This window comes from Euleptes europaea, chromosome 12 (assembly GCF_029931775.1).
Source record: "Euleptes europaea isolate rEulEur1 chromosome 12, rEulEur1.hap1, whole genome shotgun sequence".
Taxonomy (NCBI): domain Eukaryota; kingdom Metazoa; phylum Chordata; class Lepidosauria; order Squamata; family Sphaerodactylidae; genus Euleptes; species Euleptes europaea.
Window position 1 is genome coordinate 31,360,416 of NC_079323.1, and position 20,928 is coordinate 31,381,343.

Consider the following 20,928-nt stretch of genomic DNA (forward strand, 5'->3'; position numbering starts at 1 on the left):
GGTTGGTCACAGGCCAGGAAAGATTGGCCTATAAATCGAATAAATGAAATGAAAGGAAATTTTTGATCCTATCCAAATATATGTGAGAACTGTCACATATGAAAATCCTGTTTTGATTCTCATCTGTCATCCAGTTGATTGGCCACCCCGGTTTGAATAGGTCGCTTTAGGCACTCTTCATAGTCATAGTATAGGATTTCACCATATAGAATAATCTCCAGATCGTTTATGAACAGCTCCTTCAAGGTTCCTTTTCTTTCTTTCCAGCACAGGCACAAGGTCTCTCCATTCTCTGCCCCAATGAATGTCTGCACTAGATCCAAAGCTTGGAGTGATTTACCTGAAGAGTGATATCATTCAGAAACTACTGTAAGTAAATGATGTAACTTAAGTAAAAATATTTTTGGCAATAAAATGAAGTCTAACCTCAGCAAGCTAAATATATACTTCCTCCTATTTAGCAGGCGGGGGAAACCAAGCTGAAAAAATGTTTAGGAAAAGATTGCAGGGAAACTTCAGTTGCATCTTCTAGTTTCGCTGCCTTTTATGGAACAGTATCATTCCAGGTTACAATTTGGGTGAGGTTTTAAGTGGTTAAAAACAGTAAACTAAGCATTTGGCATAAATGAAAACAACAAAGAATCCTGTAGTAACATAAGTACTACAAAAGCTCATGCCGTTATAGATGTGTTGGTATTGATGGCACAACAAGACTCTTTATTGTTGCTACAACATCTATCTGTTTTCATCCTTCCCTTCTTCTGAAGAACTCAAAGGTGGCATACAAAGTACCCCTCCCCATATTTTGCCTTCATAACAATACTGTCAGGTAGATAATGTTGAAGGAAAATGGCTGGCCCAAGTTTACCCAATGAACTTCATGGCCTGAAATGGGATCTAAACCCAGTTCTTTATATCACACTGGCTCAACAGATTGATGTGGCTACATTTCTAGAACTTATTATGTTTATTTTGTCAATTTGAAAGTCAGGCTAAAAGTTCAGTTGTGGCCAAATTCAAAGTCATTTATTTATTTGTTTATTTGTTTATTATGGTTAATAACAAGACACGTATTTGTCAGTAAGGCCAAAGTCTATCAAAGCTAGTGATCACCAGTGCAGATTACTCCAGGAAGTCCGCAAACAGGACATGAACTAAAGCCTAGTAACTGACATTCAAAGGTATTGCAGCCTCTGAAGATGGAGGTTCCATTTAGTGATCACTGCTGTCAGCTGTTGATAAATCTATCCTCCATGAGTTGGTCTAGTTTCCTTTGAAAGACATTTAAGATGACATTGAGTTCCATTAATGATTTACGCATCTTGTGCAGAAGTATTTTCTTTTGTTGTCCAGAATCAACTGCTCATCAGTTTCATTGTGTAATCCTTGTTAGTGAAGTTCTGGAAGAAAACGTTCACTCCCTTCACATTGTTCCTTTTATGAACCTGAATGATGTCTCCCCTTGGTCATCTTTTTTAAAGCCCCAAATAATGTATTTAACGCCTTTCAAATCAAAATGCTACAGAAATTTCTGCAACATTAGTTTAAAGATGTGACATAGTTGACAAAGAAAAAATCCAAAGATATTGTCAACTGTTTGTTGCAGAATTAAGTGCCCTATGTCAGATCTCAGAAGCTAAGCAGGGTCAGCCCTGGTTAGTATTTGGATGGGAGACCACCAAGGAAGTCCAGGGTTGCTATACAGAGGAAGGCACTGGCAAACCACCTCTGTTAGTCTCTTGCTTTGAAAACCCCATAAGGGGTCACCATAAGTCAGCTGCGACTTGACGGCATTTTACACACACACACACACACACACACACACACACACACACATTTTTTGAGCTGGTGTTGTTCCTCAATAGCAGAATCTATAGAATAAAGCCTTATCAATACAATTATAATATTGTTCAAGCAGGCCTTATATAATGATGTATATATAACACTGCATGTAAATATCAAGATATGCTATTAAAATCTTCATTAATCAGAATGTCAGAAATCTCATATGAAGATAGCCATATCGATATTTTAAAATGAATTGTAATTCTAGATAACATCCAAAACAATCACAATCGAACTAGCCTCATACTATTAAAGAATTTTTCTGTGTATTTTAAATGCAAGACACTCAAGTGTGCAATTTGATATGAAATTTGATCATGATACAAAAAGACTATTTTGCCAAATTAGTGAAATGAAAAGGTCACCATAACTACCATCTATTAGAAGCCAACATATAGAAATGCTTATCTGAATGATAGCCATTGGCATTCTAAGCATACGAGAATAAATCAGAATCCTTTATGGATATTAGCTTAGATTTTTTTTAAAAAAAACTGGTCCCCCATACATAAATTTCTTCAAAATGTTTCCAAAATAGAAAAGGACTTTAAGATATATCTATACAGATTTCTCTCTGTGTGTATAAAGTGCTGTCAAGTCTCAGCCAACTTATGGTGACCCCAGCAAGGGGCTTTTGAGGCAAGTGATTAAGCAGAGGTGGTTTGCCATTGCCTTCCTCTGCAGAGTCTTTCTTGGTGGTCTCCCTTCCAAGTACTGACCTAGCTTAGCTTCCAGGATCTGAGAAGATCGGGCTATACCATGTTGCCTTCCCTGACTATCTCCATCTAACCTCCCTCCCTCCCCCCCCCTCTCTCTCTTTCTATCTATCTATCTATTTATCTATCTATCTATCTATCTATCTATCTATCTATCTATCTATCTATCTATCTATCTATCTATCTATCTTTCATTAAAAACAGCATCTTGCAGGACTGGCACATAACTGAAGAAATGGTTAGAAAACCTTTCATTGCTTTCAAGGAAATTCCCATGTGCAATGACTAAAGATTCCCACTTGCAATGACTAAAAAGGTTAAAAATTTAACCAAAAGCAGCATCCCCCACAGGGATATTTACTTGTGGGACAGTTGTATGCTATAAACAGACTATAAGGGCAGGCTCTTTTTATAATCCAACAGAAAGTAAAATATATCATATCAAATTACTTGTAGTACTACCTTTCATTTATTGATATCCAGTGCCCAAGTGAAAAAAAAATCTATACAAGGAAATCTAGCAGGAAGCTTTAGAATGAATGAACATCTGAATAGTATTTCAGTCAAAAAAGAATGTAACTCTGAAGCATTTTTGTTGAATAAATACAGTTCTAGCATTTTTCTGACTGGGTCATATCTGACACATAGATAGATATCACATATCTGACACATTCATCCAAGGATTTAGATAGGCTACTGCTTCAAAATTGGTGCTTTAATGTACAGTGGTGGACGCTACCCTTTGACTGTCCTGTTAGCTTCTCTTGGTTTTTCTACTGCCATCAAAAGATTTTAGTTTCCACTGCAGCTGTAAGGTTCCCTGAACTCGTCTTTAGTGCTTGTTCAAGCTTCGTCTTTAGATTTGTTAGGTCAGGTTGCCATGGATAACAGTTTGGTCTTGTTAAGTTTGTGGCTTCTTTGTATTAGTATTTGCTCATCTGTAGGGAACTTTGCAGTTAAAATGGTCTTTGTACTTTTTTAGGAAAGGTTATGTTTTAAGATAATGTTTGAGAATGTATATTAACAAGGAGCAGAAACACTTAGCTTGACTTGCACTCTAATTTCTTCTTAGTTGAGGTTCAGAGTCAGACTATAGCTGAGAAGAATCCAGAATTGTAAAATAATTTCTCCACCTACAATTTAGTTGTGAATCCAGCATTTACGGCAATCAGAAGACACTGATCCCTGTTCAGAATCAGGGCTTGGATCCCATGACATCGTTCCCCTCACGGTTCTCTCCGGCTGCTGCAGAGGCTCTTCTCTGCCGTGACACTTGCTTTGTCTGCTGTTAGCACTTGTGTATATAAGGGCTCCTTGAAAAACATTGATCTTGCATACATGGAAGTGCTAGCAGGAGAGGAAGTCAGTACCACAGTAGAGGAAAGCCTCTGTAGTAGCTGGGTGGAGAGAAGTGCAAGAGGACCATAGGATTCAAGCCCAAGTCTTTGCCAAGATTCTCATGCAAAGGGAAACAGCGGCTTGCTGTTATGGGTACAAGCAGGGCATGCTTCCCCCTTCCTCTTGCCATACAGTTAGAAAATTGTTAACAGTTTTTTGTTGTTTGCTGTGAATCACAAACTGCAGTTTGTTCTCTCCCTTCAAACGTGGATTCCGCAATGGGTTTAATCCTGGTTCAAATGGCAGAGATCAAGTAATGGTTTGTATTTCATACAAAATAAGTTATAACTTGCCATATTCTACCAGTGCACAAGGGGGGGAAGGGCAAGGAAGTACATAATCCTAAGAATTTTTCAAAAAAAGAATGCTCCAGGCTCATTCCAATAACAATAAACCATGGTTTCTCATTATGTGTAAAGTAGAACAAAATGGGGACTGAAGGCAGCATGATATAGTCTGATCTCGTCAGATCTTGGAAGCTAAGCAGGGTCAGCCCTGGTTAGTATTTGGATGGGGGACCACCAAGGAATACCAGGGCTGATATGCAGAGGAAGGCACTGGCAAACCACCTCTGTTCATCTCTTGCCTTGAAAACCCCATAAGGGGTCGCCATAAGTCTGCTGCGACTTGACGGCACTTTACACACAGAGAGAGAACAAAACGGGCATCTATGTTGCATGTCTGTGAGAAACTAGTGTTGGCTGTTCTCTTAGTGTGCATAGGTATTTATGTAGAGAAAGGTAACCTTGCATGTTCATAATAACTGAGGAGAGATGTCCTATGAATTATATTTCATCTGCGTGGCTTCTATGCAGTCCCACATTGGGGTACTGCGCAGGCGCAGGCCATCCACGGATAAGATTTGTCAGCTTCTAGCAAAATCTAAGAGAGTGCTCCCCCTCCCCTTGGGGCATGCAATCTTCCCGCCCCTCGGTCACATGACCCAAGGGGGAGGGAGCACTCTTCCTTCCAGTTCTCTTTCTGCCGCCACAGAGAGAGAACGTGTTAGCTTTGTCTCTAGCCATGGAGTCCAAGAAAGCTCCACTTTTCAAGAAATGTACCTCCTGTGGTACCAAGATGGCGAAGAATGATCCTCACCTTGAATGCCTCCTTTGTTTGGGAGAAGGCCACATTCCTGCAACTTGTAAAAGTTGTTCCAAACTCACCAACAAGGCCTTGAGGGTTTGGTCGACTTGCCTGCTCTCTCATCTTTATAAGGAGTCTCTTCGCCCACGAGGTCAATCTGCTGAGCCTGGTCCTTCGACCGGTAAGCCGCAATCCGAACCGGGGCCCCCAACAAAAAAATCTAAGCGGGGTGGCCCTTCTAAGAAGCCCTCGTCGGTCGTTGTTCGTCCGGCAAACTTTATTGCAAGATGGCCGCAGCTGTGGCTCTTCACGCCATGCATCCCGCTGCAGAAAGGGGTCCCCCCCCACCCTTAATGTGCATCTCTGAGCAGAGCTTGCCGCCCACGCACAAAGCTCCCAGCCCCGACAAACAGCTGAGAAGTTTGCAAAGCAACCCAGCTGCAAAGCAACACAAACAAGTAAAGCAACACCTTTGCAACTGTGCAAAGCATGGAAAGGGACAGAGGCAGCTAGCTATGCATAAGGAGCAGGAGGTGTGGAATTTCCCCTTTTGCATCGGACTCGGGACCAGGCAAATGCATTCTTTAAGTCACCATTTGAAAATCAGTTTTGAGCAAGGATCAAAATAGACCTAACCAATCTTATGAATGAGGGAAAACCTGAGGATACCCAACTGAAGCCCCCCCACTCAAACCAGGGAGAGAGAGACTCAAGAGGGCACACACACCCCCAGGCAGAACGGGCTAAAGCCCCCTTTGGCTCTCCCCCCACCCACAGAAACTGCTCCCTCCCCCCCCACACACAGACTCTGCTTTCCCCACACACACACACACACAGGAGAAAAATTATACATTAAAGCCCCCAAAGGGGTCTTACTGTGGCTGTCTTCTGTTCCATCAGGAGGGGCTGGGGAGGACTGGGTAATCCAAGACATTCCATTTAGGCACGGGACGTTTTGCTCTGGAGATACATACAGGGTGATCCATTCATCCCAATAGGGGAAAGGGGAAAGCCCATATCTCGGGACCCCCTGACCCAATGTTTACAAAGCTTGGGTGGTCTCTTAAGAAGGTTTGTCTGAAGCTCCGCTCAAAGTTTGGGATCTGCACCCCCAAAAATGCTCCCCCTGCAGCCACGGAAAGAGAAAAGGGGGGAGCCGATATTTCTGCCCCCACTGAACCCATCTTTACAAAACTTGGGTGGTATCTTAAGAAGGATCGTCTGAAGCTATGCTGAAAGTTTGGGGGCTGTATCCCCAAAAAAGCGCCCCCTGCAGCCACGGAAATGGAAAAGGGGGGAGGGAAAAGGGGTGGAGCCCATATCTCGAGATCCCCTCACCCAATGTTTACAAACCTTGGGGGGTATCTTAAGAAGGCTCATCTGAAGCTCCACTGAAAGTTTGGGGTCTGTACCCCCAAAAATGCCCCCCCTGCAGCCATGGAAAGAAAAAAGGGGGAGCCCATAAATCGGGACCCCCTGACCCAATGTTTACAAAACTTGGGTGGTCTCTTAAGAAGGCTTGTCTGAATCTCTGCTGAAAGTTTGGGGTCTGTAGCCCAAAAAATACGCCCCCTGCAGCCACAGAAAGGAGCGAATGTGCACAAGCACCCACACACACACACACACACGAGGAATTCCCTCTCCCTCTCTCTCCCCGGCCGGGCCGCACATCAGCTGATTCCTCCAGTACTCAATCCTGACTGGCCAGAAGAAGACCCAGCTTGGTCACCGATTGGCCGGGGAAGGAGAATGCTGCTTACTGACGGTTATGCTGCTTACTGATGCCCCGAATTGGCCGGATTTATTCGTGAACTCCCGCACTCGCTGAATTCAGCTCCCCGGTTGCCCGCCATTTTTGAGTTTGGTTCGTCCCGAACTAAAAACCACCGAATCACGGGAAATTCAGCTGTTTTTCAGTTCGGGCCGAACCGAATCAACATCCCTACAGGTAAGTGAAACTCTGTTTTTACTGTACACTAAAAACTCAGTTTTTGTACCCAAATAATTTAAATTCTATTCCAATAAAAGCCAAATTATGGAAGAAGAAGAAAAGTTGCTTTTTATATGCCAACTTTCTCTACCATTTAAGGAAAAATCAAACCGGCTTACAGTCACCTTCCCTTCCCTTCCCCACAACAGACACCCTGTGAGGTAGGTGGGGCGGAGAAAATGTGACTAGCCCAAGGTCACCCAGCAGGCTTCATGTGTAGGAGTGGGGAAACAAATCCAGTTCACCAGATTAGCGTCCACCGCTCATGTGGAGGAGTGGGGAATCAACCCCCGGTTCTCCAGATCAGAGTCCACTGCTCCAAACCATCGCTCTTAACCACTACACTATGCTGGCTCTCCCATGCGGTTACTATGCGGTTTGCTTATATTTGCTTGTTTTATATAATTTATTCTCCCTGGGCTATCATGAAACTGCATTATACAGAATCAGCTCAAGTTGATTTATCAAGGCCAGCATTGCCTGCTCTGACTGGCAGCAGTTCCCTGGGGTTTTTAGTAGAGAACTTTCAAACCTTTTTTGAAATCTTCTCTTTTTTACTGGAGATACTGGGGATTGAACAAAGACCCTTGTTCAGGACAAGCAGATGATCTACTGTTGAACCACAGCCCCTCCCAAAGTGAGGGAGCAGTAAGGAACAACAATGGGAGAAGTTCTACTCCCTGACCACTGGAAACTTACTAATACATAGCACTGGTCAAAAGAAATGAAAAAGACAATACAGTATAGGTAGGGAATTATCAAGGTAAAAATAGAACTTTTATTAAAATAATCAGCTTGGATCCCACTGTAAATCTTTGCTACTGGAAGGCATTTCCATCAGCTAAAACGCATAGGAACAAGGGATCCCCAGGAATAACCTCAGGGAGTAAATCGGAGGTCTGCAAAAGAATGGGGGAAACATGAAAATATATTCCCCCTTCCATTGGCAGAAATGTACTATTTACCATTGTGCGTTTCCTATGACTTTCATAACACAGTGTCCAGAAACGTCTTCCGTTTTTACTCTAAATCGTATGCAAACAAAAAACCACACTCTGTTGTAAAAACATGGTTCATTGTAATAGGACATGGTTTGTATATTTTAAAAGAATAAAAATAGAAGGCACCCTTTTTAACTGAAAGCTATTGACAGTTTAGGGAGTTTTACAAGAAGAGCAACAGCAACTGAGGAAAACTCAACAGATTGTTTTAACCAAGAATATTTCAAAGAACTAAATATATACTGTTTAGTTGAGTGATGATTAACAGATGTATGAACATAGAGTCTACTGATAATTTGAAGTGTATATCTATCAGTGGGTATGAAGTCACTGTAAAGTAGTATAACTGGCATAAATAGGAACAAAATAGTATGTGTGAGAAATATCTGGGAAGGGGGGGAATGCCTAACATTTGTGGCTGATTTCTCTCTCAGAAGAAGTGCGTAGCAGCTTTAGTGCTACAATTTCTTCAGTCAAGTTTCAGATATTTCCAGTTTAATAAATACAAATCCATCCTGTACTGGCCCTTGGGAATGGGCAAGATGAGCAAGATTTAGGTTTTTTCCTCATGTCTGACATGTATAAATATAAGTAGGATAAAATCATGTTCTTTTTGCAGTTTTGAACCATAGCATCAGATGGAAACTTACAAGTTGTTTACCCTAATAGCATGCCCTAAAGAAGCATCTCTTATTCTTGACACATACATCTTTTTAAAAATATAATATGTATATATATCTGCAAAGAAAGAAGATTTCTTAGCTTAATTACACCATATGTTCCACTGCTGACATATTATTTTTCATTATATAATGTATACTCAATATATGAAGGGAACAGAACAGAGCACCAATATTTCTAATAAATCTGTAAGCCTCTACAGAAAGGCCATTTATGCTTTGAAGGGTTTGCCGCTCTGCAGACACACGGTTTTCTGCGTCTAGCAGGAGTAAATCACATCAATGAAGAAACCAGTGAAAATGCGGACCATCAGAGTCCCTCCCCCCTGTATATGCTATTCTTTTTAATTGGCTGCCAAGGGTCGCCGACAGCTGGCAGGTCGCAAGGTGCGGCGGCAGTTGTCCAGTGCCCCCTGTCAGCCTCTGGACAAGAGAGAGGACACTTATAAGATGGGGAAAATAGGCAGCGATGGCAGCCATGGGGTCGGAAGACTCTGTTGGCGACCCACAGCTTTTTTTGTTTTGTTTTATGATGCTGTTTAATGTTATAACAATAAAACGCTAAAATATTAATAAATTAAGCATTGCATCACTAAAAACAGCACCGTAAAACAAAAATGCTGTGGATCACCGTTGGAGACTTCCTGCTTCATGGCCACCTCTTCCTCACCAGCCCAGCAGCCTGCCCATATGTCAACATTCTCCCGCTAGCCCAGCAGCGAGATTCTTTCATTTGATATCTCCATTCCCGGAGATGTTAACTCACTGCTGAAACTAACTAGAGAGGATGCCTGGGGAAGGGGAAGCTGACTCCCTTCCCGAGATCTTTATACTCCTTACAAAAATGGCTTCTCTGGGAGGGCTTGGATGAGGGCAGGACAAGCGACAATGGGTGGGGGGAGAGAAAACATGAAGTTGAGACTATTCACACAAATTTCCTTGATTAACTTCACTTCGGAATCGAGGCAGACTTTAAATTCATGATAAAAGAGGTTCCTGAAACCACGGGGCAAGTGCGGGGTGGCCGCGGGGTCACCCCTGAATGATGGAAAAATCATGAATAACTTGAAAGAAGACCCGGGGCAGTTCCGCGGGGATTGCGCAGCTAATATCCAAGCATAAATGGCCGAAGAGTTGTGTGTGTAAAGTGCCACCAAGTCGCAGCCGACTTATGGCGACCCCTTTATGGAGTTTTCAAGGCAAGAGACTAACAGAGGTGGTTTGCCAGTGCCTTTCTCTGCATAGCAACCCTGGTATTCCTGGGTCGTCTCCCATCCAAATACTAACCAAGGCTGACCCTGCTTAGCTTCTGAGATCTGATGAGATCAGGCTAGCCTGGGCCATCCAGGTCAGGGCTAAGAGTTAGCTATCCATAAAATAATAGACTTGTCAAGAAAAACAAAAAATAGCCAAGTATGGATAAAACCTGTGATTTTATTGTTTCATCTTATGACACCTTCTAGGTCTTTAATCCCCTGACCTGGATGGCCCAGGCTAGCCTGATCTTGTCAGATCTCAGAAGCTAAGTAGAGTCAGCCCTGGTTAGTATTTGGATGGGAGACCACCAAGGAAGTCCAGGGTTGCTGTGCAGAGGAAGGCAGTGGCAAACCACCTCTGTTAGTCTCTTGCCATGAAAACCCCAAAAGGGGTCGCCATAAGTCAGCTGCGACTTGACGGCACTTTACACACACACACAGGTCTTTAATCATCATTGTAGTTCTCCTGTGATTGTTCTTCTTTCAGTATCTTTCTTGAAAAGTGTTGCACTGAATTGAAGGTCGCACTCCAAATATGGTCTTGCCCATGCTAAGTATATCAACACCATTTGATCTATCTAGTTGCCAGAGCACTTTTTAGACTAAAGTGGTTTTGTTGCCCTGCTCCCAAGCTATTGACTAGACCTTATCTATAGCACTGGAATAAAAGTAGTGTAAAATAAACTTAATAACTAGCTGTTCTCCCGGTTTGTAAGCTATACCCAATTTATGCACAAAAAACGCTTCAGCTCAAAAAGGGGGAGAAAAAGTGAGAATGATTCCTCGATATAATACAACAAAAAGGTCTGGAATATTTGCTGCAGTAGAAAAGCAGGAGTTGTACCCATGCTTACAATGAGCAAAGAGAAGTTCTGCACCAGGTATCACAGCTACACCCCCCGGCACACCCTGGGAACACTCCCCGGGATGCCGGTGGGGCTTTGCACTGGTGGGACGCCAGCAGGAGGCTAAGCTGGTGTGCCTGGGCTGTGCTGCCACAGCAGTGCATGAAGGCCGGAGTGAGCGGCCCAACGCCAGTGGCCCAACGGCAGCAGCCCTGCCTCTCGCCACGGTGCAAGTGGCCCAGGCCGCCGGCACGAGCAGCCCAGATGCCAGCGCGGGCACTTGTACTCCTTCTGAGCTGTTTTGGGCCAAGAGCTCAGGAATGGGTGTCAGTCACATTCAAAAATCTAATTATCAGCTGATTCCTCTTAGAGGACTCTGACCCTCAATGTGCTTATTTTGTTACTTTTTTTTTAGAGGCTGCAGAGAAGCATCAAAGGGAGGTGCTTTTAGACACAGGTCTTATTTAAGTTTTATGGTTTTATAGTTCATAGGGGATTAAAGAAAGTATCAGTGGATGATGGTCAAAAGATAACAAACCAGATCTTGGTAAGAAAGCTTTCAAAACCATGCGCGCACGGGAAGATACCATGATCAAGAAAGGGGCCAAGAGAACAGATTTTGAAATGAGACAGAACTGAGGTCAAGAGCGTGGAGCAAAGGACCATTAACACAGAGGAGATGCGTCTCCTAAGCTTCTAGAAGCCTTTTGTGTATTCCAGGTAACAAATCAGACTCTGTTGTAGCAGAAACAGTGGATGACTGTCCCACTGCAGCCAGTAGTCAGCATCTGGGACTGAAACCAACAAAACTGATTATATTAAACAAAACCCTTTGCTTAGAAGCCTCATCATATTAACCTTCTGAAATAAATGAGACAAGTGCATATTGAAAATGTTGTGATTATGAAGTATTTCTGGAGAGAATATAATGATAGGAACAGTGTGAGATGAGATCGATGTGGACTAAAGCAATATGCACTGCTGTTCGTTTTGGTTTCTTTTTGGGGCCACATCAGAGAGTCCAGTCTTCGTGTTCAGGGGGGGGGGAAGTGAGACTGGAGCATTTCAGAATCCAGTAGAGGGAAATGTTCCCATTTCAAAAACTCCCTTTACTGTGGAAAACTAGTCGTTAAGGGAAATTATCCTATGTTTGGTTTTTCCTGTTCCTCTACCTGATGTGGTAGGTTTCTATGTCTAAGACATTTTCTAAATGGAATAGCACTCAATATGTGATTGGTCTCCTGCATTCTGAAACAGTACCATGTAAGGAATGAGGTGTGAAATATTTCTCCTGACTGTTCAGATCAAGTCTTAAATATAACAAGGAGCAGACTCACATAGGACTGTACCCCATCAAGTTTCAGATGGGCAGGGATTGGTTTCAATGTGGTTCCTGGTAAAAAGCAAGCCTTTGTAATAATATCAGCCATATCCATGAAAGACAGTGCAACAATAGATGAGGTTAGTCATTAAGCAATGCATTCCTAAGAACTCTTTTGTGGTCCTGAGTAGCGTTTTGGCTGGACCTGCTTAGGACGGCATTTATGGTAATGGTAGCTCAGAGAGGCAATATAAAAGTGATATCTTTAGGATTCACAGCAATTACGTTCTAAAGCAATTCGAAACCTAATTTATCTATGGCTGGGCTTTATCTATGCCATAAAGTTAAGCAAGTATTTAGAAAGTTAGGGGAGCTCTTACATTGATCCTTGCAGGTCAGACCTAATTCTGAAGTGTTCTTGTACATTGTATATCTGATTCTGAACCTGGCCTCTGGCATTCTTTGATGACAAAAACAGGCATTTATCTTTACATTTCACTTTTAGAACAACATTTTCCTTTCCAGATAATACATATTGCCCATTAAGTTAGAACTCTGAAAGTGGAGAATAACACCGCTGATAAACTAAAATAAGTATGATCACATGGTGTTTTTTTCAGTATTACAGACGGATTGTATCTCAGCTTCACTTCAGTATACAGACCTTCTGAAGCAGCTTTTTTGAAAGCAAAAACCTGAGCAAGGTCACCTATGGAGGTTCCCATTAGAGGTGATCAAACTAAGACGATGATTGCGGCCATTCCACAATTGATTTGGCGCAAGAAAACTCAGTGTTTGGCTCCACAGCCCACTGGCACAAATGCTACATTTGCTTTTGATTTAGTGATGCAACATGTTTATTTGTCTTAAATGTTTTACCCCATCCCTTTTCCTTTGCTGTGAATTTAGAAGGAACAAACAGGGAAGCTGGGGAGATATATATATAGAGAGAGAGAGATCTACTTTTTTCCCTTTGTTCCTCCAATTTATTTCACTTGAACCTTCATTTTCTGGCTGAGCAGAAGCTTCATTGGTCTGTATAATTTTAACACTAAGGAAGCTTTGCAGACTAACCTCTGGCACGATGACCTGGAGGGAGATTCTAATGAAAGTTTTCTCTGTTTATAATGTATCCTGGAGCCTTCTGGTCCTCTGCTGGTCCTCTGCTGCCCTCTGGAGTCTACCTGATATTACTGGCAGCAGCCAATGTTTCACAAGAACTTTCACATGCTGTGCTCTCAAACATACCAGGCTTATATAATTCCTTTATATAACCAGATACAATGTTCTTGATTAATAGCAAAGTGGCTTTGCTTTCTATTGTGTGATAAGGTGATTTCCTGCATATTTTTCTATTTCACATTTCTTTACAGTACATTTTGTCCCGAAGTTTTTGTGAGAGAGAAAACTTTTGGGAAGAACTACAGGAAATAAGACTGCTTTTTACATAAATTGTTTTGCTATTTCTCTTTGCACTCTTTGGAGTTTTTTTCTGCTGAAACTATTCTAGATTTCCCTGTATTTGGACTTTTGGTAGTTGTGGCCATAATTCCATACATAATTGCTTTGTGGGTAGATTGCGTTGCCCTGACCTAGATGGCCCAAGCTAGCCCAATCTGACCAGATCTCAGAAGCTAAGCAGGTTTGGCCCTAGTTAGTACTTGAATGGGTGGCCATAAGTCGGCTGCAACTCGACAGTGCATTCCACCACCGAATCCCACTGAAGTCAGTGGGATGTATTTTTGAATAAACATGCATAGGACTGCACTCAGTAAAAAACCAAAAACATGGAAGGTATTTTAGAACTATACATACAAGTCAAAGATCTGATTGGCAGTCCCTGTCCTATCATCTTTTGTCAAAACTAAATTTTTTTCCTGCATTTTGACATAAATGCCTGTCACACAGTGCAATCCTTAGTAGAGTTACATCTGTCAGAATCCATTAAAATCAGTATTAGAAGCATAGTTCCTGATCTGATTGATCAAACCATCTACTACTGGAAGAAAACATCCAATTAATCTGGTCAATTTCGACTCAGGCCCATTTATAAATGTTACCTGACCTGTCCTTTACTCTGTTTTTGCTGCCTTGTTTACTCTGCTGTTACAAAAACACATTTTGCTTCATTTCATCAATTTGAACACTGGTGTTAGCCGAGTTAGTATCTTTCTTGTTTAAAACTCTACCCAACCTGTTCTTCTCCACACTTTTTCAGCTTTCCAAACATTGCTCGCCCTCCTTCAAGCTTACTTCTGAATTCACTTAAGTAGCATGAACTATTATCCACAGCCAATAGTACTTTGACCAAATCCCCACATAATGCAAAGAGAAATGGCCTTACTGTGGAAGAAAAAGATAAAAATTCTTGATATTTCACGGCAAGAGCATTCTAGTACTCAAGAACCTTTATCATACTCAAAACTGATTTCATGGGCATCAGACGATATTTATGACATTTTAAAACTGTCTTTCTCAAGGCAGTGGAAAGCATGTCACGCTAAGACTGAGGGGTGGAGTTGAAATGTTCACGTAGCTGTTAACCTGACTGGGTGACTTTGGGTGAGTCACTCTCTTACAGACTAACCTACTACACGGGAATGTTGTGAGGATAAAATGGAGTAGGAGAGAGCCATAGACACTTCACTGAGCTCCTAGGAGGAAGTATATAAAATGTAACAGAGATAATAGCAGAGTTAAACCCCTCTAAGCCCACTGAGTTCAATTGACCTAGAAGGGTGTCGCTGTTAGGATTGCACTGTAAGACCCTGGCACAGCTGACACAAATCCTGAGCAACAGTTGTAGTTGTACAAGGAACCATTTTTTGGCAAAATTTGACACCATGCAGAAAATACATAGTTGTTAACATATTTTGGGGGGTTTTTTTACACATTTTTACAAATTTACACAATTGACATTATCTGTGCTGGTAGACCCTTAGTGGGAAAATGCATTTCTCTGCACTCAAATTATAATTCTGAATTTTTGGAAAACTGCTATACTTTAGTCATTCTGTTTGATAAACCAGATGAGTCAATTGTAATTTTAATGAGATTTCTAGGAAACCCATTAATACTTGTGTCGGCTCTTTGTACTTATAGTATTTGTGATAATATATAAACACAAAGGAGAAAGTGATATGATTTTTACATGTGTGAAATACTGTGGTATTTGTCATGAAAAACATTCTTTTTCCTGTGGACTTTTTCTGCTCGTTATTCTTTCTGTATGCTTGCATTTAGTAGTTCTACTTAGCTGCACAGGAATTCATTATGGGGTTTTCTTTTAAAGTCTTAGTAGTTGCAATTTAGAGTTAGCATTTGCCCAGGGGTTTACGTTTTGCATGAAATTCACCGAGCTTGGAAAAAAGGAGTGTCCACTCAAAATGCAATTGCCAATTCATCAGAGTCTAACTTGTATTTAGTTTGTCTGGAGACGTGTTTGTAAACCTGCATATCTCCCTGTCCCTAGCCAAAAACTGAAATACTGAATGTTCACAGACTACTTTCCCCAAACTAAGATTTGTCTGTTTGTTCTCAGAATATAATGACAATAAAGCATTTATATCCCACTTTATCTTCTTGGGACTCAAGGCAGCATAAGAACATAAGAAAAGCCATGCTGGATCAGATCAAGGCCCATCAAGTCCAGCAGTCTGTTCACACTGTGGTCAACCAGGTGCCTCTAGGAAGCCCACAAACAAGACGACTGCAGCAGCATTCTGCCTGTGATCCACAGCACCTAATATGCTGCTCTGATACTGTAGAGAATCGGTATGCATCATGACTAGTATTCATTTTGACTAGTAGCCATGGATAGCCCTATCCTCCATGAACATGTCCACTCCCCTCTTAAAGCCTTCCAAGTTGGCAGCCATCACCACATCCTGGGGCAGGGAGTTCCAGAGTTTAACTATGTGTTGTCTGAAGAAATACTTCCTTTTATCTGTTTTGAATCGCTCACCTACCAGCAATTTTAGACTTGTGTAGCTCCTTGGTTCAGAGAGCATTTTCTTAAGGGATGATGCCATAGTGCCCACCTTTGCTTGTGTTCTTTGACCTGTTATGCAGATGTCTAATAGTGGAATAATTCCAGAAGATATCTGTTCTGCAGTGACTTCAGTGGACTTAGAAGGGTGTAACTCGGCTAAGGATGACACTGATAGTCAGCTGCTGCCAAAACAATCTTATGGTACCTTAAAGAAAAGCATATGCATTATAAGTGCTCATAAGCCAGAGCCCCCTTTTTCAGATGCATGAAGGGTTACATTCCATTGGCACATTTATCAGTGAAATAGGGATAACAACCATTACTTTCAAATTTATGTTTTTATTAATTGAATGTGTATGATATATTTTTCTTCCAAGATATGCTACTGCAGAAAGAATGCTAGATACAGCAATTATTTCAACAGTTATGCTAGTTGTAAGTTCCAAATACTGGTTTGCCACCCATACAGAGTTCACTTTGGGAACACTAGAGCTTTCATGTTCTCCTGCATCCCTTTCCTAGAAAAGAGATCCAATGCTTGGATCCCATGAATGAGTTCCATGCATGATAGATAGCCTTTGCTATGGAGTGTGCATCCTCTTCTGCTAGCACTTTGTTATGCACAAAATCATTAGTTTTCAGAGGCTATGTAGTGCGCGTGGAACTTTTTCATAGGATTCAGGCCTCGGCTATAGAGTTCACAGAGCAAACGACTATGACAACTGCACCATAAAGAAATTATCAGAGCAGTCTTCAATTCACTGAACTAATTGGCAGAGCTCCCAATGAAATATTTGAATTGTATCCTAGATTTGGGGGGGGGGAGCCCTATAGATCATGTGATCTGTGGTTTTGAAACTCTGGCCATAACATTTGAGGTGGAGTTAAAGTTTTTTAATGGATTGCGTCCAGAATCAAATATATGCATCAAGAATTAAGTTACATCAGAACATGCCTCTGAAGAACAAGGATACATTGTGCTATACCAGAATAACCTTCTTCATCCCTGTTCTTGACTGTAGCATCATAGTACATGTATTGCCATGGAAACAGTTCAGGCTCTCTGATGTCTGTTTTGTTACATAAAGCATGTCAACTGTGTGCGGAATAAGGAGGGCTAGCCTTAGCTGTGTTGGTGCACAGACGGAAGATGCAACTCGAGCCTGTATTTCTGTGTACTGTTAAGTAACACAAGCTACTGTTTAACATGTTTATCACCAGCAACGTGCAACACATTTACTAGGCCAAAAGAAAATACGGCTGTTAGTAGAGAAAATTTTCTATGCAAGGAGTTAGAAAAGCTGCTCCTGCTGAAATTCTGTGTTCTAAATAACAATTGAATGTACAAGAACCTTGTTCTGTTTTATGTTGCTTATCCTCATGTTCAAAGTGTCTCTGTCTCTGGGTCCAAAGTCCCATTTTGCTCCCTTTGTTAGAGCTTTGACTCTCGAAAGCTTCTGCCCTGGAAAACTTGCCAGTATTTAAGGTGCTACTGAGTTCGAATGTTGCCCTTCTTCTGCAGACCAACATGGCTAACCACTTGAAACCATTCGGCTAAACTTCATGAACTGAGTTCTTAACAGAATCTATTTGCGTCTGTAAACTGGTTTTACAAGGATGTAACAGGAAAGTCAGGGGGTTACCGCACTTTGTATTCCCAGCGATGTATTAAGAGTTTGAAAATGTTATAAAAAACATCGCTTTAAAAGGGTTTTTGGATACCACGGCTTATAAATGGTTGGAAGACGTCTTCACAGCTAAAGGGGCCAAACAAAGTGCGAACAGCATTTTTTATAACGTTTTCAAACTCTTAATAAATTGCTGGGAATACAAGTGCGGTAACCCCCTCAGTGTGGTGTAGTGAATAAGTGGAACTGGGGGGAAATCTCATTTTAAACCCCACTCAGCCACAAAGCTCACTTGGACAGGTCACTATCTTTCAGCCTTTCAGAACGATCCCACGGGAGCCATTGTGACAACCTTTATTCCATACCTATTCATGTGTAAAAGAGTGCTCAATGGTTGTTGCCTATATTGGCCTTTACAGTGTGCAAGCTTTGCCTTCAGACTTCTTCATCTCAGTGGTTATGGCTCTTAACTTAGTGTTCATCTCAGTGTTTGGCTCTTAGCTTTTGTTATGCCAGCCTCCAAGTGGGATCTGGAGATCCCCCAGAATTACAGCTCATCTCCAGACTGCAGAGATCAGTTCCCCTGGAGAAAATGGATGTTTTGGAGGGTGGACTCTATGGCATTGTACCCCGTAGAGGTCCCTGTCCTCCCCAGGCTCCACCCCCAAATCTCCAGGAGCTTCCCAACCTGGAGCTGGCAACCCTACCCCCACCAGTGGCCAGGAGGGGAGACCTGGAAACCCTACTTTTTCTAGTATCTGCCATACAGAATTTGTACTCTTTGAAGCAGTAGAACAGGGCCTTCTGTAAGCTCATTGGAATGCGAATAGAGTATTGGTATGTGTGTGTGTTTCATATATTTTAATATAGCCACTGTATCAGTGTAAATGCAAGGAATGGCACTCTTCCAAAATGAAAGGTATGCAAAGAAGATTCTTCCCTTTGAGACAAAAAAAAAGAAAGTTTTCTTTAACAGATTCTAAAAATCCTGCATATGCAGCCAGACCCTTCAAAGGTCTCTTTGTTTGTTTTTCAGGAAGAAACCCAAGACAGCTGAAAAACAGAAGGAGTCTGAGGAGAATGAGATTACGGAGACGGGTGCATGCAGCACCAAGTCGGGCCTTCCCTGCCTGAACTTTGAAACCATCCCATCTCTGAGCCCAGCTCTCATCCAATCATCACATTCACCAGCAAACCTGCGCGTGCACACAGGGTCACCTGATTGTGAGTACAATAGCCCAGTTGTGGTGTATCTGGATGTGCGCTCTGAAATATGGTTTCCCAATGTCATCCCATGCTGTCATCAGTGAAATCTCTTCAGTCATTTGTTCTTCTTATTGGACAGGATACGATTAGTGGGCTTTTCCAGACATCTGAATACTTCATACAGACAATAGCTTGAATTGAAGGAAGTACAACTTTCATGAGTTCATTCTCCCTCGTACCTAGCTATGGTCTTTATTTGTTGAGATACATAACTTTCCTCACCCTCAAAGTTCAGATCAAATATTGTACAGTGGATGCACATACAGAAGTGTAAATTAAAACAATTAAGGAAAGTAGAAATTACATAAGCCATATTTGAACTACCTTAAAGCCGGTTCTGTGGCTGCGAGAATCCAGTGGCAATAGATGTGTCTCGCTGGATAAGTAGAAAATGTAAGAATTGCTCATTTTTACTGATTGTGTCAGGAGATGAGGGAGGAGTCAGTTTGATGTGGTATTGTTGATCCAAACCAGCTCCTTAAACTGGGCTTCAGAAGAGCTGAGGGAGGGATGAAGAGCTTAGTCAGTAACAGAGTTGTATCATGACTTAGCGAGTCAGCACAGGATTGCAACCATAGTCTTCCTTCTTCCACGCACAACACTGTTTACATTTATCTCCTTCTGTTACAATACAGTCTCCCTTATTTACTATTTACTTTAGAGACTCAGCCAGTAGGCATTTAATGTGGTGAGGGGTTAAGTAAAGGTAACAAGCACCAGGTCATTACTGACCCATGGGGTGACATCACATCACGACATTTACTAGGCAGACTATGTTTATGGGGTGGTTTGCCATTGCCTTCCCCAGTCGTCTACACTTTATCCCCAGCAAACTGGGTTCTCATTTTACCAACCTCAGAAGGATGGAAGGCTGCGTCAACCTTGAGCTGGCTACCTGAAACCGACTTCCGTCAGGATCGAACTCAGGTCATGTGCAGAGCTTTGACTGCAGTACTGCAGCTTACCACTTTGTGCCACAGGGTTCCTTGGTGAGTTACTGAATGACAAATATAAAATTCAACAATAAAATTCAAATATACTGAATGATATAAAATTCAACAATTGCTATCACTCTGAAAATAAAGTGGCATGCAGAAAACTAAACCACCATAAAATTACTCCAGCTTAAAATAGGGTTAAAATTTATAAAACAATTACTGGGTTGAGGGATGGAGCGGGGGAAAGAATCAAATAAAATAAACCAATATAATCAATTGATTAAAATGTTTGGATGAATATGAATAATCTGAACCACTGCCTGAAACTGAGAAGAACAGGTTAAGGCAGTTGAATGACAGCATTCTATAACTGAAGTCTCTACAGACAAGGTCCTCTCTCTGGGAAGCCATCCAAAGTGGGAAGGACGCATAAGAAAATCTTGGCAGGTAACCTGAGCTGTCAGCCTGGTGTATATGGGAGTAGGTGGTACTTTAGCTGTCTCTATACTGCTTGTAGCAATATTTACTTTTTGTCTTCCTCCCCTGGAAATAGCTCTCTCCCTCCTTTTATTCACTCCTCCCATCCTGCACCAAGTAACAACATCCCTCCTCCTTCCCATAACCCAATTTGAGCCACTCCAGATTTGTAGGATTCTCCTCTGAAAAGCAGGTCTGCTTTCCACAGGGATAGTCAACAACTAAATCACTCCATGACACTGGGAGATGCGCAAAAAAAGTTGTGCACTTCTCTTGAACTCTAAAGCTCAGATTTGAACTAGGTAGACCAGTATCCTCACAACTGGATGGAAGGTACTCTTTGTCTTGCATTTGATACGGCAAGAGTTTTTTTTTTGTTTTCAGTTTATTCAAAAGTTGAAATAACCAGGCAGCTGAAACTGGATTGCAAAGAAAGTATTACTATTTAGTCATCTATTTAAAATACTGAATCTTAGCAAGAGTGCCCTTA

The 20,928-nt window shown here is 41.8% G+C and overlaps 1 protein-coding gene across 1 annotated transcript in view; it reads left to right on the forward strand.

The window, feature by feature from the left end:
• Nucleotides 1-275: 275 nt before the first annotated feature.
• Nucleotides 276-20,928, forward strand: part of ZBTB20 (zinc finger and BTB domain containing 20) — a 38,010-nt gene continuing 17,357 nt past the window's right edge. The window contains exons 1-2 of the mRNA XM_056858617.1: nucleotides 276-369; nucleotides 18,794-18,981. Of these exons, the coding sequence (XP_056714595.1) occupies nucleotides 305-369; nucleotides 18,794-18,981 (253 nt within the window). The 5' untranslated portion in view covers nucleotides 276-304. The remainder of the gene's footprint in view (nucleotides 370-18,793; nucleotides 18,982-20,928) is intronic.